General features: G+C 44.9%; 1 protein-coding gene across 1 annotated transcript; it reads right to left on the bottom strand.

Moving 5' to 3' along the window:
• Window positions 1-1,648: 1,648 nt before the first annotated feature.
• Window positions 1,649-6,504, bottom strand: LOC122663723 (non-specific phospholipase C4-like). Its single transcript, XM_043859357.1, has 3 exons — window positions 5,837-6,504; window positions 2,560-3,140; window positions 1,649-2,004 (listed from the first exon to the last, which is right to left on the bottom strand). Exons 1-3 carry the CDS (start codon window positions 6,472-6,474, stop codon window positions 1,664-1,666), a joined length of 1,560 nt encoding a protein of 519 aa, XP_043715292.1. The 5' UTR covers window positions 6,475-6,504; the 3' UTR covers window positions 1,649-1,663.
• Between the last annotated feature and the right edge of the window lie 20,400 nt (window positions 6,505-26,904).

Genomic DNA, 26,904 nt, shown 5'->3' on the forward strand with positions numbered 1-26,904 from the left:
AAAAATAACTCTCCACTCCGCATAAAAGAGCCTTACCAAAGAAGGACTCCTACCATACTAGGACGCTCCCAACCGCCTCACCCACACTCTATAAATACTCAGGTATGGAGCTTTGTTGCTCATCTCACTTTTTACTAGCTGTTACGCTGTTGCACTGGAGACCTGACTTGTGCGTCGGAGAGTCCTAGGCCGGAGCCACACCGGCTCTCTTGCGCTCACTCAATTTTTTGCAGGCTCATCCGTGGCCGAACCGGGTGACGGAGGTTTTCATATGCAACAATATGATATATGTCTCTCCGCCATGCTTAGGGCACTTAAATATGCATGTATGCCATGCTTGCTATGATTCCCATGATATTCATGCCTAATGATGAATTTCATTCTTTGATGTTATATATGAGATGACTGGTGAATCTGTAGTTCTTTAGCATGTAAACTGATGATCTTCAGCATGTTTACCATAGGATTTTCCTTCAAATCAAGCCATGTGTGCTTTAAATTCCATAACACAAACCTTGAAGGTAAAGCGGGATTAAGGTATGTCATCCCAATTCCCACCCCTTTGTGAGTGAATGTGAATTTCAAAATGTTTGTTTCTTTACTATTTTGGCATATTCATAATACATTGACTTAGGGTAGAAGTCCAGTTTTTATCGGATAAACCGGGGGTGCCTAACACCTTCCTCAGATCGTAACCTGACACAGACCCAACCTTTGGATTAGAACAGTTCGAATTGAGTTATATTTGTTTTATTTTTAGTAAGAGTCCTAGGCCATAATCTAAGTGGCGACTCCTTGTCAATCAAGACCCTTACGGGCAGTATCCCCAAAACCCATTGATCTGATCAGCTAAAGCCTACCGCGTAGGAAAGAAGCTTACTCTTCCCTAATTGAAGCTAGAGCTGATTCATCGACCTTCTAAGACTCTAACTTGTTTGAATATTATTTAAACTGAAAGGGCTCCATGTCTTTGCTAGGGAAGGTGCGGAGGGGTTAGTGTGTGTGTGTGTGTGAGAGAGAGAGAGAGAGGGTAAGCTGTGAAGTATAGGGCACTATTTTTGGTAGTTTTGTAATATCCATCTTTGATTTTGAGTGATATAGTTAAAAACAAAAGTTTAAGTGAGAAATTTGGTAAAACCCAAACACAATCTTGAGGAATCTTGTAATTTTCTCAAATAAGAATGGCATCCTTGACTTTTTGATCATCCAAAGGACTCAAGACATCATCTTTTCACATAATAATAATTAAAGAAAAAAGACACACAAGGTTAATATTTTCAATCTAACTAATTAATAATAAATTAATAACATCACCCTATTATACAAACTATTCATATGATTCACAATTTAAAATTGTACAAAAGAAACAATCTCCTAAATTTAAATCCCATTTAAAATGAAAAAAAAAAAAAAATTTGGATATTAAATAGCCTGTAAACTACTGAATTACTTATTTCTCCTTTGCAAAGATACAGGTTTTGAAGCAACATAAAGAGCATGTATCTCCTGCTGATGTTCTTGCTGTTTTTTGCAGGGGAAGGTAGTGCAACTTGAATAGAAGAAAGAGGTAGTGCTAGCCCATTTCATCCTTAATGAGTAATTATGAGTCTAGTAAACCCATTAAACACTCTAAATCTTTATGCAAATTACAAATGTAGCATGATCAGTTGATGCAACTGAAACAACTAAACATCTTGTGAAGAATGGTCTTAGAAGGTTGACGTTGAGTAGTGGATAGAGTCGAACAGACAACAATCTCAGACTCATCTGTTCCATTCTTCTTGGCCTGCTCACATGCTTCTAAGAATTTCTTCATGGCATCTCCACAATACTCAACAGCTCCTCCAACTGTCATGTTCTCTATTAGCTTGTCTGGAAAAATGTCCTTCCTATGGTCACCATTCAATGTAGCTGCCAATTGCACCAATATCTGTTGAAAATCATTTAGCTTTGCATCTTCTTTTGCAACAGCCTCCCTCATTTTCACAGGTTCTGGCAATGTTACTGCAATGTTCATCCATAGAAACATGGAAATATCAATACAACACTTGATCATCAAACAGATTATATATATATATATATATTCCACACCTCCTCACATTTCACTATTCATGTGATAGGGGATGATATGGACAGTGTAGGGAACCTTCTCCCTATATATATTGTTCGTTTTGGCAGTTGGGTCTCACGGCTTTAAAAAGTGTCATGCCAAGCAAGGGAGGCCATATCATATATGTACATCCTATGACACATCCCCAGACGATGTGGGATTTTGCGTGATTCTATAGCTACCGTGCCAAGTAAGGGAGGTCATATCATATATGTACATCCTATGACCACATCCCCAGACGATGTGGGATTTTCAGTGATTCTACATTTACGATTCCACTGTAAATATATTCCCGATAGTAACCCTGGGCCTCATGGCTTTAAAACACGTTATGTGAAGTATAGGATGCCAAATCATATATATATATATGTACATTCCATGACACATTCCCAGACGAAGTCAGAATTTCCATGGTTCAAAAATATATATATATAGTAGAAAAGTCTCACCTGGGCAGTCTGTTCTTGGAGTTTCCAATGTGAGAACAGTCTCAAAGGTTCCAGCCCATGCATCACGTTTGGTTAAGAAATCCTTGAGATTAAAGATTTTCTTCACTGTAGCTGGAATGGAGGAATGTTCAAACTCTGATGTAGGATATGGACCTGAAGAAGGTCCATGGATCACTGTTCCTTTCTCAATCCAAGGAGAAATGAAGATTGCTGGGACTCTAACACCAAGGCGATCAAATTGAAAGTTGTATGGAGCAGAACCCACTATACCATCTGGACTTGGGACTCCAGTTGGAGTTGGTACATGGTCATAGAACCCACCATGCTCATCATATGTGATTATGAACAACATTTCATTCCATTGGGGACTTGATCTCAGTGCTTCATAAACTTCTTTAACAAACTTTTGACCCTCTGAGACATCATGTGATGGGTGATCATCATTCCCTGGTAGTATTTTCAAATCAAAGTATCTTTGTTCCACCACAACATAATTTGGCAACTTTCCATGCTTGCAATGATTCTTGAATTCCAAATCAAATTGATGGAACTTTCCTATGTACTTTAACTTTCTAAGATTCCTGTCCATTGTAAAGTAAATTCAAATTATATATAAAAACATTATAAGAGGTTTTCTAATTATGATCATCATTAGTGTGTAAAATCAATTAAGGGGGGGGGGGAAAAGAAAAGAAAGTTAATAAATACCACCCCTAATCTTATAATTTGATTCATTAAAAAATAATTAGTCAATGGTCAAATTAATATTACATACTAGTGTTTCTAAAATAATTATATAACAACTGTTAATAGGGACAAAGCAATTGATGATTACTTTTACTTTCCAGCCTAATTGCTGAGGCAAACCATGTGATACAGATATGATCATAGACTAAATGTGATTCACATGAAGAAAAGATAATGGAATAATTAGTGATGAAAAGTTGGCTAATAGTTCTTGGATTTTGTGTAAGAGACAAACAAGAAGTATATATAATTGTGATAGATTATTAAAAGAAATAAATAACTAAACAAACCTTCCCAAGATCGATCCATGAGAAGTTGTTAAGAGTTTTTAATTCAACTTAATATCTCATCTCACCAAAATATCAAATAATCGATGAAAAAAAAATACTGATAGTAAAGTGATGAATATTTAAATGCACAAAACTCTGTTTTTTTAACTGAACACACCTTCCCAAGATCAAGTCATGAGATGTGGGTTAAGAGTAGTTACTTCAAATTCAGATTTCACTAATACATTAGTACGTTTACCCAAAAAAAAAAAAACAATACATTAGTAAGATAAATAAGAGATAATGATCAACAATAACAACGAACTCAGCCTTATCCCAACTTCATAGATTCGATTAACTGAAAGTAAGCAAAATGAAGAAATGAAAACATAAGAGATAGAAGTGCGAGAAGAGAAATGAAAGTAGGAGGAAAAAGGCATATCCTAGGAAATCAGGAAATGCTCAATTAGATGGGGTCGAAAATATGAGATAATGATCATAAAGTGGAAATTATTTAACAAAAAATAAATGATACATCATCTATAGTATACACCCTCTTACATTCTCTACACTTTCTCACTTTGTTGACCATATGACCTTTTTTTCTTTATAAATTATGAGTTACTCTCTCATGAGTTTATTGGTTTTGACATGGAGATCTAATATATACAGGCGGTGTGTCGATCCCTACACCATTATTTAATTACACAAAATTGTTCTTCCTTTTTTCCCCCTAATTCAAGAGTTATTTAAACCTTTATATTTGTATGATTTTTTTTTTTAATCTTATACTTGCATGACTTGACGTACAAATATAAACCTAATTCAGTAGTATATGTCCTCTCACGCTCTCTGACATTTATTTAATAGTATGCACTTGAACATCCTTCATTGCCAACCAGGATATTCTTTATTAATGAAATACTAATAAAAGTAAAACAAACTACAAAATCCCTATCAAGATCGAAAAAAAAAAATAATACCTTAAATTAAGAGTTGGTAGAGCTACTTCCTATAAAGTAAATGATTTTGTTGTCTTTATCTATAAGAAAAAAAACACTAGAGCAGGAAATTTTTTTTTTCTTTTTAGGGTACATAACACTAGAAATATGATTGGAAATAATAGAAAACACTATTTACAGGGGAATCTAGGATAGAGAAAAAATACAAATTGATATTAGAAAGAGAATACATCTAGTGCAACTCCCAAACAAAAAAATTTTTGAAGATACTAAATCAGGATTGTGCTATTAAAGTGATGACTACCCATGTATGAATTTAAATCTCTGAATTAAGGTCAAATTAAAAAGAAAAAATAGTCTCCATTATTTATCTATATTGTAGAGAAACGAGAACATATAATGATAAAAAAAAAAGAATGAAAATTACAGACAACAATCACACAATGCACATAAGGATTTACGTGGTTTGACAAAAATGTATACGCTTATAATGAAATGAGACCTACTTCATTATCAATGGGTAATATGTTATCGCCGCTCATCCTCACAGCTCCCAGATTATAAAGAATAGTCATCTCACTACAAATATCTAGTGAAACCTTCATAGACACATATGTGACTATGTGATTAATACAAGACATCATACCCGCAACATATATTATGAGAATGATGCCATACTTTTTATGTGTTATGTAAGAGGCCATTTCAACTCCACTTTTTGTTAGTTGCTACTTCTAAGCCAAATAATCACCCAAATTTTTATTTTCTAAGCCAAACATCCAATTTTAGTCCATGTAAAAACTTTCAAATTCTACCCAAAAAATAAAATATCAGATAAAATATTGCTTTTAAATCACTTAATTTTTCATTAAAATATGACTTAAAAATTAAAACTATGTCTAAACCCATAGCATTTTCGGTGATTGATTCACTTAATACTCTGCATGTACATATAATATTTATTTATTTTATTTTTTTTTTTTTGGGGGGGGGGGGGGGTTAAAAGCAAATAATCTTGTATTACCAATTGTTGGGAGGGCACAACAACAATGGACAAAATGAGACGAAAGTTTAAAAATAAGGAGAGAAAAGAATATTTTAAAGTGGATATTCTTTTTGAAAAGTGGTTATTCTTTTTTGAAAGAAACATTTAAAAAAGTAAAAGAAAACTATAAGCAAGGAAAAGAATATCTTAAAGAGTTGGTAGTGCTACATATTTGCCACAAAAGAAATGTTTCTATATATGAACAAATATATAGTTGCAGAGAAGAAATTAAGAAGAAAAGCTGTGTTTATTACCTGTAGAACAGAGTTGCAGGTGGGTACTGATAATATATCCCAAAAGAGAACCCAGCTTCATCCAACGAATCAAATATTGTCTTCTGCGGCAACCCTTCGATCAGAATCTTGTTATTGTTGCTGGTTAATCCATGCGAAGTCCCTGAGTGCACAAACAACCGGTTCGGCTGAGTCGATGCCGGGTTAGATGCGAACCACCGGTCACATACTGCGAACTCCGAAACCAACTCTTTGTAAACCGGAACGGCGTCCGGTCTGAACCCATTCATCACCGTCTCCGACGTACCCTTTTCCTTCTCCTCAGCTTGCATAGCAAAACCCTCCATAGTCGGCGTCAGTTTTTGGCCGGAATTTGATTCCGACCATGCCACGCCAAACACTTGTTCATAGATTTCCTGGAAAGAGTGACCCGGATCTGGGTCAACGTACTCAGACTTGTTGCCGAAGTAGATTCGTTTCGAGTTGGGATCGGTGGTAGATAACGGGTTGGACTCGTTCCCTATGACACCATTGATTTCTGGGTTGAGGGATTTCATCCAACCCAGCATGTGATCGAAAGAACGGTTCTCTTGAACTAAAACTACAACTGTTTTGATTGGATAAGAGTAAGTGGTGGTGGTGGTGGGTTGAGGCGCCATTGTTGGTGGGATTTTGGAAGTCGAGTGGATTTGCAGGTAATAGTTGTGGTTTTTAAAGAGAAATGATTCAAAGAGCGTGCGAGAAACGTAAGAGGAGAGATGAGATAGAGAAAGAGAGAGGAAGTAGAGTTCTGTAAGGTAAAGAAACGCAGGATCGCGAGATATATATGGATTTCTTGCTTGCTACGAATGTACTTGAAACAGATTTTCAAATTTCGCTGAGTAGTCGGTGGAACTCATCCAGTATTCCAGCTCAACTTCACCTTATCTAGACACGAGGATGTGCAAAATGACCACTGCACCCCTGATCATTTCCATCTTTAGAAGGGGGTGCAGTGGTCATTATGTACACCCCTGTGCCTGGCACAAGGCGGCGTTATTTCTCATTTGTTTTTAAAAAAAACCAAGGAAAATGTGCTGAAATATTTAATATATCAATCAACATATGTAATTTCATTTTGGTAAAAAAGAATCCTATTTGAGCGCCTCTAGTATGCTGCCACTCCACCTAGACATAGGGATGGGCGAATTAATCCCATCTATGAAAAATTCTATTTTTCCATGAGGTGTCGGAGTTATTCCCTTATGTCTAGGCATAGGAGCAACACATCACTTGCACCTAAGTAGCATTCTTTCGTTTTTTTGCATTTTTTAATAACTGTGCTAAAATATTTAATGTCTTTCTCAATAAACATAGGAACATATTGACAGATATTAAAAATATTCGAAGCATATTCTTCAACATATTTCTCCTGTGTTTTTTTTTAAATTATTATTTTTAGGAGTAGAGAGGAAGTACATGGTTATCATCCTATACCCACATGGGGTGCTAGCCCACGTGGGGAATGCCAATCAAACAGAATCTCCACTCATCTAACCCTTTTGACTCTTGTGTCAGAACATGGGTTGGATATTGCATTTGGTTGACTCTCACCATGTGGGATGACACATTGACACCACACATTGTTAGAAGATCCCGGAATTACTTATTAATACACCAAAGACACTATAGGGTTAGAGTTTGAGGCCTACAGAGTAGGGATGTAAATGGATAACCGAAATCCGAATCCGAATTCGCATCCATATTCGTTTAGGGGCATCCGTATTCGTTTAGAGATATCCGAAAAATAATTCGAATACTCCGATTAAAATCCGTCCGAAAAAAAATCTGAATACTTAATAATAAAAAATTAAGTAAATAATAATTTCAAGGGTTTTTGAAGATTAAACAAGTTCTAGAATATGATGAAAAGAGAATCATGATCTAAGAGATATGGATTGCATCCGAATCCGTTTAGAGGTATCCGTATTCGGCCAGGGAATATCCGGCTCCGATCAAATCCGATCCGTATCCGATCCAAATCCGATCCGTTTACATCCCTACTACAGAGTGAGTTACAAAGGCCGGGATCAGAGGCCAAGAAAAAACAAACAGTCGATTCTGATCAGAGGGCCATAAGACAATCAACCACTCGCATCAACATCCATCAATGTGCTGGAGTAGGGAAAAAGACTGCACCAAAGCGTTCCATCAGTGTGAAATCCACTTTGTTGCCGACACTGTTTCAGTCATGATTTGTTGTTAGATAATAATTTAAAAAAAATAAATAAAAAATTGATGCATATATGTAATATTAAATGAATGATTATATATAAATTATGATTGTCACTTTATTTCTGTTTGTTTATAAAAATGAGGAAATTAATTTTTATAAAATGATTGTATCGTTTATAATAAAGAAATTTTTTGTCAAAAGGGTCCATTTAGCAAACCCGAATATTTGACATGATCACCATGATACGTACATCTGATTGGATGTGGATGACCTGCTAGGACGAACACCAAACAAATTACGAACAGAAACTAAAACAGACAACCCAGAGAGTTACTGTGGTTCACACATCAATATGATGTGCTATTTATATGACGACGCTGAAGCTATTTCACTGTGTAAAGGAAGAAGATTACAATGAAGATTTTTCAAGAGCACCCAAAAAATGACGTTGCTGTTCTCTCCCAAAAACCAAATACAAAAACACCCCAAAATTCTCTTTACAATAAGACAGGTAAGGAAAAGTCTCATTCAAGTCGCCACCAAAGAATGTCAAAGCGTGACAATTTTCAAAACGAGTGCAAAAATTTGAGGAACAACACGACCCAATTAAAATCCAAATATACAAAATTCAAAAGCTAAGATATTCCTAAATCTATCTAGGGAAAGAGAACACTACACGGTCGCGTGTAGTGTACTGCCCCAACGACCAAACATAGGACCGCATGAAATGGCCACCGCGCACTCAGGTATTTTCGCTTTTGTATAGGGCATGACGGTCATTTCGCACAGCTCTATGTCTGGTCATAGGGACCGTGCACCGCATGCAACCAGGTAGCTTTCTTTCTCCCATCTATCTATTATGCATTAATTAATTTGGGTCTCAATAAGTGAGGAGCTGATGTGAAAGAGTATTTGTTGGAGGCAATCAATATACCCAATTGAGTAGGGTTGTCACAAAAACAAACCGAACCGTGAAACTGGCCTAAACTGAACTGATTCTCATTGGATCCGCATTAGATTGGGGGTATTGCGAATTAGAAATCAAACCAAATCAAATCGGAACTGATATAACATAAAACCAAATCGAAATCGAGTAAAAACTCAAATTGAAATCAATACCAAACCAATTAGGAAGTGATACCACCCTGAAATTCGTTAAAAAAAAAGCATATTTTTCTTGCAAGTATGTAGACATATATATGTCAAACCAAACCCAAACTGAAACCAACCCAATAATAAACCAATAAAAAAAAGAACTGACAAAAACCTGAAATCGAAACTGAACCAAAATTGGACTTTCTCTTATTAGTTTGGTTTTGGATTCATCTTCCCACATCAAAAACCGATTCAGTCAGAATTGAATATTTCTTTTTTAATATTTTTTTTGAAAGAAAATTTTTATTAGGGATAACGTGAGAGCTCATGCATGGAATTGACCGATTGACACCCTTACAATTGGGTCATCCCATTCCCGGCCTTATTAGTTAATTTTGAGATTCACCATGTACGTGTTTCTGCAAGCCTCTTATTGGATCGATCAGAATTACGTAATGGTAGTAGTTATGGAATATCCTCTTCATAAGTTCATATCCCTTTTGTGACGCGTTTTGATAAGGATTTGGTATTGTTGTACACTCAAAGAATTTCGAACTTCTTTTCCTCTAAACAACTACATTTTATTAATTTGTTTCATATTTTCTGTCCCAAATCTTACTTGTAAGATGAGCTCTCTTCTCTTATAATTATAATATTCCTTTACAAAATTTATGGAATAACTTTCTCTCGCATATTCATTCCTTTTATATATAGATCTAGGCTGGATTTTTTTTTTTTTAACTCTTTTTTGCCAAATTAAATGTCAAAAAGAAGATTCCATTTGATCTTTTTTATTTATTGGTTCGATGGGGATGAGAAGCATAGATCAGAATAAGTGCGATTTGTCCCAAGTTCCCAACCACTTTCCATTTTATATTTTTAATTTGTAATATATTTTATTAGTATGTAATTGAAGTTTATTACATATATGAAGAGGATATTACATACTAATAAAAGAAAGGAGGAGGGGAGGGGAGGGGAGGGTGGGGCGATAGTAGGAGGGAGAGTGTGTGGAGAGGCTATAGTGTTTTGTTTGTTGACGTGTGCGTAATCTTTTCCCAAGAAAAATATAGAAAGTATCAACGAATTCATCACCCAAGGGCAATTCTTTCAGATCAACTACTTCAAGCGCAAGAATGCTCTGTGAGGGAGCGTGGTCCTTGTATATGATACATCAAAAAACATTCGATCACTCAGCGGTCAACACGTGGCAAGATCTTAACCGATAATCAACAAGATGGATCGCGCGACACGTATAGCCAAACTTGGCTTGGGAGGAAAGCAACTGCATAGAACACGAACCAGAGAACCGTTCCCTCTAACGGCACTTGGGAAGGAATCTCGTTTCCCACTAGGAGACATCCCCCTCATCGAGGCAAGTAACCAACCCCACTACGGCACGTGTCAGAAGGTGGGAGACAGGGAGGCCACCAACCGCCTTGATAACCATGCCAGGTATAAAAAGAGGAGGGGACCTAGGTATGACACTCTAATTTTTACACACTTACTACTCTCTCCGTACCCCTTCTCTGACAAATTATCTGTGTGCCGAACTGACTTTGGCATCGGAGAGTCCCCCCTCGGAGTCCGCTCCGGGCCTCTTCTTTGTCTTTTCTCCCCTTGCAGGTCATACACGTCACCAGAAGACTTTTCAGCCACAACAGATTGGCGCCCACCGTGGGGCCCTGGGAGAGAGTGAGACGAAAGGTAATCATCATGGCGAGCACAAGAAACAAAGCGAAATCCAACCTCGACAAAAACCCTGCTGAGCCAAGCCAGGACAACCCTCGCTCTGAGCCGAGTGTCCAACACACTCGTTCACCCCTGCGTGGTTCTAGTCTGGCCAGAGGGTCGCAGAGCCGAGCCTCAGAATGATCAGGCGGTCATCGAGGCCAACCAAAGCAGCTGCAGGGTCAACTCAACCCCCAGGCACCCGTCACCCAAGGGCAGTTCCAAGCCCTCTAGGAAGGGCTCCGAAAAATCACCCAGACGATCCAACAGGCTGTCCCAGTCAACATAGCTGTCGAGAAATGGGTCCATCGCGCCCCTCGCTGCAGGCGACGATGCTAGCAACCACAGTAGTTCAGGATCAGTTGATTCGAATTGGGACCCTCGTCATCAACGCGGGAAGCGCCAGAAACAAGATGACAGAAACATGGAAGCAAACTCGAAGCTGGCGCCTGTCAACCAGCATGGCAAAGCTCCTGCCGAGGATGACCTCGGCAAGTAGATGAAAGAGCTACAAGAACAGTTCAACAAAGTCTTTTCGAAACAAGCTGACATCGAGAAACCAGTTTTCTCAGGCATGACGGCACTTATCGACGAGATTATGACGACACAGGAGCACTACGACGGCACCACAGATCCAGTGCAGCATTTGGAAGGCTTCAACTCACTCATGGCTTTTTGCGGAGCCTCCAACCCCATCATGTGTCGAGCCTTCCCCACGACCTTGCGAAAAGTAGCCAGGATGTGGTTCAATCGATTGTAGCCTAAGTCGATCAAAGCCTTCTGAGAGCTGAGCACAACATTCGTGACAGGCTTCGCAAGCAGTCGAAGTTTCAAGAAGACGCCTGTAAGTCTAACCCCGATGAAATAAAGGACCGACAAGTCCCTCAGATCATGCCTCATCAGGTTTAACCAGGTGAAGTTGGAGGTAGAAGACCTAGACCCGACAGTCAAGTTCACTGCCCTCCTGTTCGGGATCAACAATAAGGATCTCAATTGGGAGCTCTGCAAGAAACAGCCAAGCAATCTTGCTAAGCTGCGTGCATGCCTGGAAGAGTACATGAACACCTTGGAGACCCTCAATGCGAAATTCGAGACTCGGGAAGGCCGTAGCGAGAAGAAGAGAACTCATCGAGAGGGGGATTCGCGCAGAGAGGATAGGAAGAGACAAAGGCACCGAACCAAGAGCCCACCTAAAGAGTTCGAGCGCTACACCGCCCTCAACCGCCCTCGATCGAAAATACTGATGCAGATCCAGGAGGAAAAGTTCATCAAATGGCCGGCGAAGATGGGCAACCACCTCGGCAGAAGAAATTGAGACAAATTCTATTGCTTCCACAGTGGTACAGAGCACGACACGAAGCTGCTATTTGACCGTGCTCAGAGGAAAAAATAAGTCAGGAGAGGCACTCCCGATTGCAATAGAAGATCTCCGAGACGAGTCCACCCAAAGCAAGCCGATCGAGGACTTGGTCTTAGTTGACGTCCAGGAAGGAGACAACAGCCGACAGTTCCAGATTGGAAGCCACCTACAAGGAGCCCATCGGGATGAGATGGTGGATTTCTTTAGGGCAAATTCAGATGCCTTTGCCTGGTCAGCCTCGGACATGCCTGGAATACCACGCAACATTATGGAGCACAGGTTGAGCGTGGACCCCACTAGGAAATTAGTATGGTAGAAAGGCAAGAATTTCACCCCAGAATGGCAAGAGAAGATCTGGGAAGAGGTAGACAAGCTTCTTGATGCAGGATTCATCAAGGAGATCTCGTACCCCAAGTGGTTGGCCAATGTAGTGATGGTGCCGAAAGCAAACGGCAAATGGAGGATATGCATTGACTACACCGACTTGGACAAGGCCTGCCTGAAGGACACCTATCCGCTCCCCAGGATCAACCAGTTGATCGATGCGATTGTCGATCACGAGAGTGATACTCTCCTTCATGGATGCTTAATCAGGCTACAACCAGATAAAGATGTACGATCCAGATGTGCCGAAGACAACCTTCCTTGTAAGCGTTAATCAGTATTGCTACAAAGTGATGACCTTCAGGCTGAAAAATGCAGGCACGACCAACCAATGGCTTGTCAATAAAATCTTCAGGGAACAAATTGGAAGAAACATAGAAGTCTACGTGGACGACATGATAGTCAAGAGTGCTAAGACCCCAAACCACATCGCGGACCTTGAAGAAGCCTTCGGGACGTTAAGGAAAAACCACATGAAGCTGAACCCTACCAAGTGCGCGTTCTCACTTCAGAAAAATTTCTTGGGTATATGGTCTCGAAGCGGGGGACTGAGGCGAACCCCAACAAAATCGAGGTGATCCAGAAGATGACCTCACCACGGTCCATCAAAGAAGTGTAGGAGCTAAGAGGGCGTGTAGCTGCCCTAGGCAGATTCATGTCAAGGTCGGCAGACAAGTGCCTTCCATTCTTCAAGACCCTAAGACATGCCGAGCAATTCCAATGGACAGAAGAATGTGAAACAGCCTTCTAGCAGCTAAAGGAGTACCTGACCCCGCTAATGCTTGCTAAGCCACAACCAGGGGGTGAGCTGCAGCTCTACCTCACGATCTCCCCTGTGGCCATGAGTGCGGTACTGGTTCAAGAAGAAAACAAAGCTCAAAAGCCTGTGTACCGTCGCCAGGTATTGTTGGACGCTGAAACCAGATATCGAAAAGTGGAAAAGGTTACCTATCAAGCCCCTATCCCGATGTAAGATATTTTGCCACGTAGGGGTATGACTAGGATAATTACGCACCATCCCAACACCTACCAGGATTGTAGATACAGTGTCCCGAGCCACAATCCACCTTGTCATCACATCTTGATAACAGAAAGGAACGTACGGAAGGAATAAACCGTTCCAGATACAGAGTCAGCGGAAGCGAAATTAAATTAAATTATGTGAAATTATAGAGCATCGATTCTCTAATGATAACACATATTACAATTCTAACATAAGTAACCATCCATTACTCTCCGTATAAATAATCATATAGTTATTACAAAAGAGACATGAAATTAAATAATAAATAATTGCCCCAAGGGCACCAATCTTAGGTGTACGTCTACATCCAAGTCACAGTCATCGGCTCCACTTGATGCACATCTATCGGTGCTCATCCAAGTAGTACCTCCTGTATAATCAACTAAAAAGGAGTTACGCAACGGGGTTAACTACACTAGCTAGTGAGGGAGCAAAGGGGAATGCACATATACCATACAATCAATATCAATCAGAATGATGCATGCTAATGTTAGATTCAGTTTTCACTTAACACACAAATCGATTGGTCAAGTATATGCTACTGTGATAACTCGGAAAACACTGAGGTTCACTTATCCTATCCTATCCTATCGCCCCAGTGAGACCTCAATTATCACGAAGGGACCTGCGCCGGTAGAAGCCATCATGACCACCTAGTGGCAAACCCCGATAGCCATCACTATCCCTGCTCTGACCTTTCCCACCTCCACAGACCGCAGGTGCTCAGACTATCCAACACATAAACCCCTGTTGGCAAGGGTCGTAGCATAAGGGAATAAGCATCCTAGCCATAGATATACTATATGCAGGTCCTATTGTCCCGAGAGGCATTCCGGGTGCATCAACGTCCCATTCCATCTAGTACCTGGGTACCAGCACTGCACAGCACATACAGATCAGGATGATATACAACAGTTTTCATAATTTAAATAAATTGGGGTTTCGGTACCAGCACACCCGACACCGTAGCCCGATACAATGGTGAGCATGCTATCACATTCATATCAGATCACATCTGAATAATAATGCAATGCGCACAATGCTTATAAATATGTACTAGCATGCTTAAGATTAATAATTATATAATATTCAAACCCAATAAAATCACCCAAAACCCACTCACCTAACACAGGCATCGCCGTGTGTGGTTGACATGAATCTCACCTGGGCTTCTCGCCAACCATCGAGTTGGGTAGCCTAGGAATACAAAAACAATCATTAAAGTATGTCTAGAAGGGTCCCATGCTGGGCCCATAAGGTTAAAATCAGGTTTCAACCAAGACAGCACGAGAGGACTCACGGGCGGTCTCAGCAGAGGTGAATTCGCCCTTGACTCTGTTCAGGCCGAAAGGTAAAAACAGAGCGAGCGGACCCACGAGCTGAACTTCTCACTTGAGTTCGGTGGTGCATCTGTTCGACACCTGAGGCAGTCATAAAAGGGAGCGGATGAACGGGCGGATGTTCTTCTTGGGTCTGCCCTTGCATCCGTTCGATTTCCTGAGACAGACCCAAGAGCAACAGGCTTCGGGAGGAGGCAAATAGAGTGAATCCGTGCCTTTGCTCGCTCAGGCCAACACACAGGGTTTATACACGACGGACTGACAGCGGTACCATGATAGATGAATCCGATCGTTCGTCCGCCAGCAGTCTCTCCCGAGATTGTAGAGGGCTTCAGCTCCAGCTTGAAGCTTGGAGCTCCTTAGCACCTCCGAGTCATGGAGAGGGTGTCTAAGCCTTCCTAGGGTCACTAGGTCCTAGGCTCACCTCAAGGATCCATGATCTTACAAGGTGTGGGTCTCACATTAGTCCATGGGTTGAGATTTAAGGTTCAAACCAAGGGTTCATTGGCCATGGCTGCAATTGTAGCAATTAGAGGCTTAGGTCAGCATCCATTAGAGCTCCCAATTAGGGCCGAGCTTCACCTTGAGTCCCAAATGGAACCCTAGGTTAGCCCTAGCTCAAGAAACCATCAAAATAAAGAGAAATGAGGGAGAGCCAGGTTTAGGGAGCTTACCTTGGTGAGCTTCCTTCTTCCAACCACTCTCTCCATCTCTTCTCCCTTGGATCCGGCCAGCTGGGGAGGAAGTGTGGAGCTGCCAGCCACCTTGGCAGGGCTTCCATCTTCTTCCCTTCCCCTCCTATTCCTCTTCTACTTCTCCTTCTTCTTCCTTCCTCTTCCTCCTCTTTTCTCTTGTCTCTTCTCCTCCACGGTTTATGGGGCAGGGGAGAGATAAGTGAATGAGAGGGGTTTAGGTATCCTTTAAGGGGTTAGATGGGCCTTAGGGTGTGTTTGGTTTAGGTACCCCCAATCATTTGGTGGCCCTAGGTCTTTAAATGGGTTTTGGTTTAGGTCTTAGGGCTTGTTTGGCTTTAGCCATACCCATTAGGTCCATTAGGTCACGTTTGGGGTGCACCCTAAATCCATAGGACTCAATTGTCCACTAGGGTCTGTTTGGCCTAGGTTAGGGTGTATAAAGCCTATTATTCACCTAGTTAAGCCTTGTGGGCCCCATTTCATGGTCCAAATAATCCAATCAATGGTGAGGGTAGGGGTCCATATGGTCCAAGAGTCCAATTAGGGTGTCTGGGATACCGGTATGTGGGTCCCACAAGAAAATAAACCAAAAAGGCTGATGACAGAACGGGCGGATCGTCAAGCAGATTCAGTAAGAGTGAGTCCATTCGTGACTCCGATGTTGCTGTTATGGCCCAAACTTCAAGGAAATCTATGGGGCTTTGGCCCATACTTCCAAGTCTTCGAGGGGGTTCTTTCTACGGTATTACCAGTTCAAAGCCATTAGTGTTGACCATAGCCATAATACATTACCCATTGGGTAAGGTCTAAACTGCCCCGAGGTATAGGGGTATATTTGGGGTGCGGGTGTAACATTACCTATGCCCTGGTCATGGCAGCAAGAAAGGTGTGACTATATTTTCAAGCCCATACTATAGCAGTACAGACCGACCAGCCCCTTAAGAAAATCCTGCAGAAACCTAAATTGTCGGGAAGACTTGTCAACTGGGCAGTAGAATTGGGTGAATTTGCCATTTAATACAAGTCCAAGACGGCCATCGGAGCTTAACCGCTGGTGGACTTCATAGTCGAATGCACTCTCCCTGACACAGAGGCAGAGCAAGAGCAAGAAGAGCTGCCATGGACCCTATACGTGGACGGAGCCTCTAACTTGTTTGGAAGTAGAGTCGAGCTCATCCTCACGAGCCCGGAAGGATTCACTATAGAGTACGCACTAAGGTTCACCTTCTCGGCATCGAACAACGAAGCCGAGTATGAGGCACTGGTTGCAGGCATGAGCTTAGCCAAGTCGATGATGGCCAAAAAGCTAATCTCCTACAACGATTCCTAGCTAGTCATAAGACAGGTGAACAGAGAGTACGAGGCAAAGGAAGAGAGAATGGCGGAGTACTTGAACAAGGTGAAGATGATAGCGACTAGTTTTGAAGAGTTTGACATCTGCCAAGTCGGAAGGAATGAAAATTCAAGTGTGGACTCTCTACCAAAGCTGGCCATGTTAGAATTCTCCCAGCTCGGCAAAACGGTCTATGTTGAAGTCTCGCCCTTCCCAAGCATTGGAAAAGATGAGGAAATACTCCTCGTGACAGCAGAAGAGACCTGGATAGATCCGATAATGGCTTACCTCATAGAGAATATTCAACCCGACAACAGAGAAGAAGCCAAGAAGCTTCGAGTAAGAGCAGCAAGGTATGCCATCCTAGAGGGTACGCTCTACAAGAGAGGATACACGATGCCATACTTAAGGTGTTTGAGACTGTCAGAGGCAGACTATGCCATGAGAGAAGTCCATCAAGGAATATGTGGGCAACATCTGGGGGGCAGGGCCTTAACCCAAAAATTCCTAAGGCACGGATACTACTGGCCCCCAATACGGTAAGACACTATGGACTTTGTCCGAAAGTGCACCAAGTGCCAACTCTTCACCCCCATCCTCCACCAACCGGCAACACAGCTGAAGTCCATATCAAGCCTGCTCCCCTTCGCCATGTGGGGGATGGACATCCTCGGACCTTTCACCCCACTGTTAAAACAGAGGAAGTTCATGGTAGTTGCGATCGACTACTTCACAAAGTGGGTAGAAGCTGAACCACAAGCCACAATAATCGAGAAGAACATAGAGAAATTCTTTTGGGAATCCATCATATATAGGTTCGGCATACCAAAGGTCTTGTTAACTGATAATGGGAAGCAGTTCGATAACCCAGCCTTTAATGATTTTTGCAACACATATGGGATCAAACACCAGAACACCTAGGTCGGCTACCCCCAAGCTAACGGCCTGACAAAAGTTACAAATAGAACCTTACTGGATGGCATTAAGAAGAAGTTGGATGACGCTAAGGGTCTTTGGGTAGAAGAGTTACTCGCCATCTTATGGGCATATAGGACTACAAGCCGGTCAGGGACGGGAGATACCCCTTTCAACCTCGCCTATAGTACTAAAGCCGTAATCCCAATTGAGATAGGGTTACCATCCCATAGGGTCCAAGCATACAATGAGGAGAACGATGAAGCACTCAAGGTAAACCTTGACCTCATCGATGAGGTTCAAGATTGATCCCATGCGGAAATCTTGGCATACCAGCGTAGAACGGTGAAGTACTATGACTCACGAGTGAAGGTGAGGGTGTTCCAACCCGGAGATCTAGTGCTGAGAAAGGCCGAAGTGTCAGACCCAAGAATTAGGGGAAACTCATGCCGAACTGGGAAGGACCTTACAGAGTCACCAGGATGATCCGACCAAGGACATACCACCTGGAGACTCTGGGGAGCAAGAAGATAGAAAGGCCTTGGAATTTGGAGAACCACAAGAAGTAATACCAGTAAGATGTGAAGTTGCAGTAGTTGAGTTAATTATGTTCACTTTCCTTTTAGTTTCCGTATTTCCTTTCAAAAGCATTCCACCTCGTATGTTTTATGTGCGGGCATGCACTCTTGTATGCCCACTCTATTTTCATCAACAGTAAAGTTAATTTTCACCAAGATGTGTGCCAACTAAAGGAAGAATACGCTGAGCAAGTCACCCTAGCCACACCCTTAAACGGGCAGAATACGCCGAGCAGGTCACCCCGGCCATGCCCTTAAATGGGTAGAATACGCCAAGTAGATCACCCCAGCTACGCCCCTTAAACAGGAAGAATACGCTGAGCAGGTCACCCTGGCCATGCCCTTAAAATGGGCAAAATACGCCGAGCAGATCACCCCAACTACGTCCCTTAAACGGGCAGAATATGCCGAGTAGGTCACCTCGACTACACCTTTGGATGGGTAGAATATGCCGAGCAGATCACCTCGGCCACACCCTTAGACTAGCAGAATATGCCTAACAGATCACCTCGGCTACACCCTTGGACGAGCAGAATATGCTAAGCAGGTCACCTCGGCTACACCCTTAGACAAGCAGATCACCTCAACTATGCCCTTAAACGAGCAGAGCACGTCGAGCAGGTTGCCTCGGCTACATCCTGGAAGGGGCAAAATGCACCGAGGGGGCCACCTCGACTGTACCCTCAAGCTGAACAACTACGCCCTTGAAGCACGCAAGGGTAATGCAAGAAACAGAAATCAACAAAGGAAGAATAAAGTAATAAAGATTTTCATAAATCAAAAGTCAAGGTTCTGGGCATCAGGCCCTACAAAAGATTCAGGGCATCAAGCCCTATAAAGAAGATTAACCACAAGTTCTAGGCACTCAGCCTTACAAAAAGCATATAAATTGCCTCCGCCCGATGAACAAGTCATCACGGCCTGGTGTAGGGGGCAGCCCATGCTCCTCGATGCTCTTGGTAGCAAGCCCATCATCAGCCCGCTGATCAACGGCCATAGAGCCGACGATCGATAGATCGGCCTCCTCGGCATCTTCCTCTTGACTAGAGTCCTCATAGTGGAATATTGGATAATCGTGGAAGCTAACATCGGGGTGAGACTCCAAAACCCAATCGCGCACCACAGTGCCTCCCTAAATGGAGGCATCCACCCCCTCCTCGACAACTGCCTGGGCAAATTCCTTGGATTTCTTGAACTCCTCAACAGCTGTAGCGCGAACTGCCTCTTTCTCCTCTGATGCCTTCACAGAAAGCTCTCTAAACTGCCTCTCAAATCCTTCTTGCGCTTTGTTTGAGTCTAAAATAATACCGTAAGCGTACGGGTCAATCGTAGCTACGGGTCGAGCACGAGGAGGTCAACCTTGAATAAGTTTCCACTTTTAATTAAGGTGAAGTGTACAACTTACCAAATATGGAAACAACCTATAAATGGAAACTACCAATTATGGAAACTAGCAAATATAGAAGCAACTAAATTACCAAAGATAACAAATTAAAAATAGAAACTAGGGCAACCGCTAAAGGAATGGATGAATTAAAAGTAAGAAAGTCACTTGGGAATGGGTTCCACCATGAGAATTAGGGTAGAACAATGACTAGTATATTAGGGGGCAAAGCATGCATACAACCTAGGTTTGTAAGATATGTGGCACGGCTCATATACGACTAACATATCCTATGAAATAGTGCTCATACAACATACAATGTAAACAAAAAAATACATGAACATAATGGTGTCACAATAGATACGGCTAACGATGTAAATAGTTCCCCTTGGAATGACATACAAGCATTGGGCGGTCATCCATTGTAAGTCCAATATTGATCATGTCCATTAATCACATAAACAATGCTAGCCATCAATTCTTCCTTCTCTCATGTTTTCACCCACTCCCAAGAGGAGAGGTTTAGGTAGCCATGAAAGCAATGAAGAGGGAAGGAAGGATTGATGGAGAAAAAGACATAGAAATTACTAAAACTAAAATTTATAAGAAGAAGAACTTAACTGATTCGAATAACTCCAATGAAGACGATTCCGTCACTTGAAGCCGCATCCAATATTGAAGAACAAATTACCTAAGTGTATAATGAAAATTACACATATGATCGATGGGATGGGGAAATAAAAATTATCCTAATAATGATTCTAAAAATTAGAATTACATATGATAACCTAAATACATAAGAGATCTATATTAAATTTCAAAAGAAGCAAAAGAAGGAAGAATCGGGAATGGGAAGAGAGAGTTATCTAAAACTTCAATTAAAACCAACAAACTGAAGAGAAAAAAATACGAAGTTGGAAGCTTGATGTTCATCGCATGAAAGAGAACTACGAACAAAGACCAAAAGAAGAAATATAAAAATCCCAAAAAAAAGCTCTCTGGAGAGGACGTGGCGCAGGCCGAGCATGCTGAGGAGAACCTCCCTCGGCCGCCGGTTCCTCAAAGTGAACCCTCCTTCCCCCCTTCTTTGCATTACGAGCAGCCACCGTAGCCATGTACTTCTATGAATCAACCACCCACTGCGGAAACACAAAAAGGAAAAAGGGTTAGAACAAAATCAGATGTCAACAAAACGCAAAAAGAAAGTCGGCATAGAAGGTCACCAAGGCTCAACCCAAACCTGACCAACAAAGATTCATTCTCAATCTCGAATGATCGAAGGCACCCCCCCCCCCGCCAGATTTGGCCAAAGCAAGTGAAGCTTCTTCCTCAACATCAATAAACCTCCTCTCATTCACCTCGGCACAGACAGTGGCGCCCCACAAGATGCTAAAAGGGAACCTATATTTAGACTTCACGAAGAAAAACCGATTCTTCCATCCATGGACAGATGATTTAAGCTTATCAAGAATTTTTATCCCCTTACGCTGACGGAATTAATACCATCCATCACCCTCGGGGAGGCTATATAGAGCGAAACAATGGACGAATAGGCTCATGTTTACCCTCTTGTGCCGAGAGAAGAATAGAAGAAAGGAAGTTACCAGACGCCACATATTCAGAGCGAATTGGGCAGGGGCTAACTTGTAGAAGCGGAAAAACAAAGTGAAGAAGGCGTGGAAGGGCAAGCGAAGACCAACTTTGAAATAATCCAGGTAAAATCACATCCCATCCCGGTTCCTCAAGCATGTCCTTTACCCATCACGGGCCACCCTAAGGATGAAGGAACCAGGAACACCATACAAGTCCCTAATCCCGACCAGGTCTACCTCCTTGATAAAAGAGGGGACATCCCTAGCCGCAACCTCGAGGATGTGATCCGCAAGGGCTGCAGTCATAGCACACGACTCGGTAAAGTTCTCCCCCTCATCCCCCTTGGCCACAGGGAGAATGGGAGATAGCACAGACACCATGCTCGACTCGACAGACGAATCTGATTGTGACTGCTCAAGGTCGTAGTGGATACTTGAATCCTCTAAGGGGACCTCGTTGACCAAGGGAGTGAATCTACCGGAAGCCATAAAATAAATAAAGGAAGACGACTTACTGATTACTTGAGCTGAGCAAAGTAGAGAGCCCCAAGCCAGCAACGATCGCCCGGACAGAGCAAAATAGAAGGAAAATGTGGGGGGAGGCTTAAACCTAAGACCTCTTAGAAGAAAGAACCTTTTTGAACACCTCAAGCTACTAAGTGAGCAAAGCACCACAATCTGTTTCCCTCAAGTGAAAAATGGAGGAGGGCCCTAACAAATTTATAGGAAATGGAGGAAGAAGCTAAGGCTCAGTTCACATCAGTGCGTTTCCCAAGGTAAAGCTTGCTTTTAAACTTTCTCAAGTTGGGTTTTGTCAAATTAATTCGACACCTCAAAAGGCCACCTTAATTGGATTACCAAGGTGAGCATGCTTTGGCAAAACAAAGCTAAGGCTAGCTATTATGTGGGTAAGATGGTGGAACAAGCAAAGATCACATCAATTAATGAGAGTTGACTTTCACAAGGGCACTCACAAAGTAGTTGCACTGAGCACTGTAGGCACCTCGCCAGGCAGGCCTGCCCGGCCTATCAACCCAGCAGTGCGCGAGGCACGCAGCCAGGCACCCCAACAGAGCAACCCAGCCATGCGCATGGCACGCAGCTAGGCACCCTATCCACGCACCTGACCTTGCGCAAGGCACATACCTAGTTGTCCCAACGGAGCAGCCCCACCGCGTGCGGGCTGGCAGACCTGCCCGGCAAGGCACCCAATAGCGCGTAACGCCCGCAGCCAGGCACCCCACTCGAGTAGTCATGCTGCGCGCGAGCTCACGTGCAGGCCTACCCTGCCAGGGACCTCGCCGCACGCAAGGCCTGCAGTAAGGAGCCCTAGCCGAGCAGCCCCATCGAACGTGTGAGCACAGACCTGCCCGGCTAGTCACCCGACCGTGCATGCGTAGACCTGCAAGGCGCCGCAGCTAAGCAACCCCACCGGGCAAGCCTGCCCGGCCAAGCGCCCCAACCGAACAGCCCGTTGTATGCGAGCTCGTAGGCCTGCCCGGCCAGGTACCCCGCAGCTTGCAAGGCCCAAAACTAGGCGCCCCAGCCAAACAGCCCCACTGCGCGCACGTGCATAAACCTGCCTGCTAGACACCTAGCACACGTAAGACACGCAACAAGGCGCCCAACCCAGCAAACCTCTAGTGTAGGCATGCCCGGCTAGGCAGCCAGCTGAGCAGCCCCGCCGCGCAGACCTGTTCGGCTAGACACCCACCCATGCACAAGGCTCGCAGACAGGCACCCCAGCCGAGCAGACTCGGAGCACACATGCGCGTGATTTGACCGGCATGGCCAGACACCCAGTGGTACGTAAGGCACGTAGCCATGCGCCCCAGCCAGTCAAGCAGCCCCACCATGCAGACTTGGCTGGCTAGACATCCAGTCATGTATAAGTCCCGCATCCAAGCGCCCCAGCTGAGCAGCTCGTCATGCGAGTGCGTAGACCTGCTCGGCCAGACACTCAGCGGTGCTTAAGGCACGCAGCCGTGAGCCCAACCAAACAAACCCCATGTGCACGCTTGCCCGGCTAGGCACCCAGTTGCGCACAAGGCACGCAACCAGGCGCCCCAGCCTAGTAGCCCCACCATGCAAACCTGCCCTGTCAGACAGCTAGCCACACGCATGCATGCCTGCTCGGTCAGGCACCCAACCGCGTGTAAAGCATGCAAATAGGCACCCCAACTGAGCAAACCCCATGCGTAGGTCTGCACAACCAGGCACCCAGCCGTGTGCAGCGTAGCTAGGTGCCCAACCGCGCTCAACACAACAAGGCGCCCAGTCAAGCAAATCCCGATGAGTAAGCCTACCCAGCCAAGCACCCAGTTGCGCACAGTGCAACTAGGCGCCCAATCGAGCAGACCCTGCGCCCAGGCCTACCTGTCCAGACACCTAGCCACGCGCAAGGCATGTAGCTAGGCACCCTAACCGAGCAGCCCCGAGCGTAAGCCTAGCCAGCCTGGCATCGAGTCGTGGATAGCTCTATAAGGCACCCAGCTGAGCAGACCCCACCGAGCAGACCTGCCCAGCCAGGCACCCAGCTGCGCAGACCCTAATGGCCAAATGCCCGGCCAAGCAGGACCAGTCGAGTAACTTTCCCGGCCAAAAAAAGAGACTCATTCCTCAGAGCCCCTACATCGCACCGTAGAGTGGGGTCATCTAATACACCCAAAAACATCCAAGCACTCATCGATCGACACGTGGTAAGATCCTAACCGATAACCGACAAGACGGATCACACGACACTTGCAGCCAAACTTGGCTTGGGGGCAAGCAACGACATAGAAAATGAACCAGAGAACCGTTCCCTCTAACAACACTTGGGAGTTTCCCACTAGGAGACATCCCCCTCATTGAGGCAAGTAACCAACCCCACTACGGCATGTGTTAGAAGGTAGGAGATATGGAGGCCACCAACCAGCTCGATAACCGTGCCAGGTATAAAAAGAGAAGGAGGGGACCCAAGTATGATATTCTGGTACTGGAGCAAAATAAAAGGAAAATGTGGGGGGGAGGCTTGAACCTAAGACCTCTTAGAAGGAAGAAGCTTTTTGAACACCTCAAGCTACCAAGTGAGCAAAGCACCACAATCTTTTTCCCTCAAGTGAAAAATGGAGGGCCCACACCAATTTATAGGAAAGGGAGGAAGAAGCCAAGGCTCAGGGCACATTAGTGCGTTTCCCAAGGTAAAGCTTGCTTTAAAACTTTCTCAAGTTGGGTTTTGTCAAATTAATTAGACACCTCAGAAGGCAACCTCAATTGGATTACCAAGGTAAGCATGCTTTGGGAAAACAAAGCTAAGGCTAGCTATGTGGGTTAAGATGGTGGAACAAGCAAAGGTCACATCAATTAATGAGAGTTAACTTTCACAAGGGCACTCACAAAGCCGTTGCACCGAGCACTACAGGCACCTCGCCGCACAGGCCTGCCCGGCCAAGCAACCAAGTTGCGTGCGAGGAACGCAGCCAGGCGCCCCAACAGAGCAGCCCAGCCTCGTGCAGGGCACGCAACTAGATGGCCTAGCCAGGCACCCTGCAACACGTAAGGTACGCAGCCACGCGCCCCAACAAAGCGGCCCCGCAGTGTGAGAGCATGCGTGCAGGCCTGTCCAGTCAGGGACCCTGCCGCACACAACGTCTACAGCTAGGTGCTACGGCTGAGCAACCTTGCTGCACGCGTGCTTGCACAGACCTGCTAGGCCAAACACCCAGTCGTGCTTCTGCAGACCTACCAAGCCAATCACTCGGTCGCGCACGAGTGCAGACCTGCTCGGCCAGGTACCCAGCCGCTTGCAAAGCACACAGTCAGGCACCCCAGTCGAGTAGCCCCACCGTGTAGGTCTATCAAGCCAGGCACTCAACCGCGCCCAAGGCCCATAGCCAGGCGCCCCAGTCGAGCAACCCTACCGCACATGCGTGAGCGTAAGCCCACTCGGCCAGCCATCCCACCTCGTGCAAGGCCCGTAGCTAGGCGCTCCAGCCGAGTAGCCCCACCGCCATGTGCGCGCACACAGATCTGCCCGGCTAGACATGCAGCCATACGCAAGGCACGTAGCCAGGCATCCAACCGAGCAAACCCTACGGGCAGGCTTGCCCGGCCAGGCACCCAGCCGAGCAGCCCCACAGCGTAGACCTGCCCAGCCAGACACCTACCCGAGCGCAAGGCCCGTAGCCAAGCGCCCCAGCCTCGCAGTGCACCAGCACGTAAACCTACCAGGCTAGACACCTGGCCGCGTGCAAGGCACACAGCCAGGTGCCCCAATCGAGCAGCTTCATCGCACAGACTTGCCCTGTTAGACACCCAACCGCAAGCAAGCCCCGCATCTAGGTACCCCACCCGAGCTTCCCTGTTGTGCGCACGCGAGCAAACCTGTCGGGCCAGACACCCAGCCGCACGCAAGGCACGTAGCCAGGCTCCCAACCAAGCAAACCCCACACGCAAGCCTGCCTAGCTAGGCACCCAATCGCGTGCAAGGTACGCAGCCAGGCACCCCTGTCGAGCAGCCCCGCTGCGCAGACCTGCCCTGCCAAACACCCAGTCGTGCGCATGCATGCCTGTCCGGTCAGGCACCCAACCGCACGTAAAGCACGGAGCCAGGTGCCCCAACCAAGCAAACCCCGCGTGCAGGCCTGTCCAGCCAGGCACCCAACCGCGCGCAACGTAACCAAGCGCCCAACCGAGCAGACCCTGATAAGCAAGCCTGCCTGGCTAAGCACTCAGTCACGCACAGCGCAACGAGGTGCCCAATTGAGCAGACCCCGCACGCAAGCCTACCCGGCCAGGCACTCAGCGGTGCTCAAGGCATGTAACCGGGTGCCCCAACCGAGCAGCCCTGCCGTGCAGGTCAGCCAGGCTAGGCGCCCAATCGCTCGTAAGGCCTGCAGCCGAGAAGACCCCGGGCACAGGCCTGCCTAGCTAGGCACCCAGCCGCGGGCAGTACTGGCAGGCGCCCAGCCGAGCTGACCCCGTCAAGTAGGCCTGCCCAGCCATGCACCCAGCCACGCAGGCCTGCCCAGCCATGAGCAGACCTGCCTAGCCTAAAAAAGAGACTCACTCCCCGAAGCCCCTATAGCGCACAGCAAAGTGGGGGGCATCTGATACACCCAAAAACATCCGACCACTCAATGGTCAACATGTGGCAAGATCATAATCGATAATCGACAAGATGGATCGTGTGACACGTGCAGCCAAACTTGGCTTGGGGGGCAAGCAACTGCTAGAAAACGAACCAAAGAACCGTCCCCTCTAACGGCACTTGGGAAGGAATCTCGTTTCCTACTAGGAGACATCGCCCTCATCGAGGCAAGTAACAACCCCACTACGGCACGTGTCAAAAGGTGGGAGACAGGAAGGCCACCAACTGCCTCGATAACCGTACCAGGTATAAAAAGAAGAGGGGTCCCAGGTATGACACTCTGATTTTTACTGACTTACTGCTCTATCCGTA

Source organism: Telopea speciosissima, chromosome 6, assembly GCF_018873765.1.
Source record: "Telopea speciosissima isolate NSW1024214 ecotype Mountain lineage chromosome 6, Tspe_v1, whole genome shotgun sequence".
NCBI lineage: Eukaryota > Viridiplantae > Streptophyta > Magnoliopsida > Proteales > Proteaceae > Telopea > Telopea speciosissima.

Coding starts and splice junctions, on each gene's coding strand:
- LOC122663723 (XM_043859357.1), bottom strand. CDS start 6,474: ATGGCGCCTCAACCCACCACCACCACCACTTACTCTTATCCAATCAAA. Junction 3,141..5,836: donor CCTGCAACTCTGTTCTACAG/GTAATAAACACA, acceptor TACAATGGACAG/GAATCTTAGAAAGTTAAAGT. Junction 2,005..2,559: donor TCCAAGAACAGACTGCCCAG/GTGAGACTTTTC, acceptor TGAACATTGCAG/TAACATTGCCAGAACCTGTG.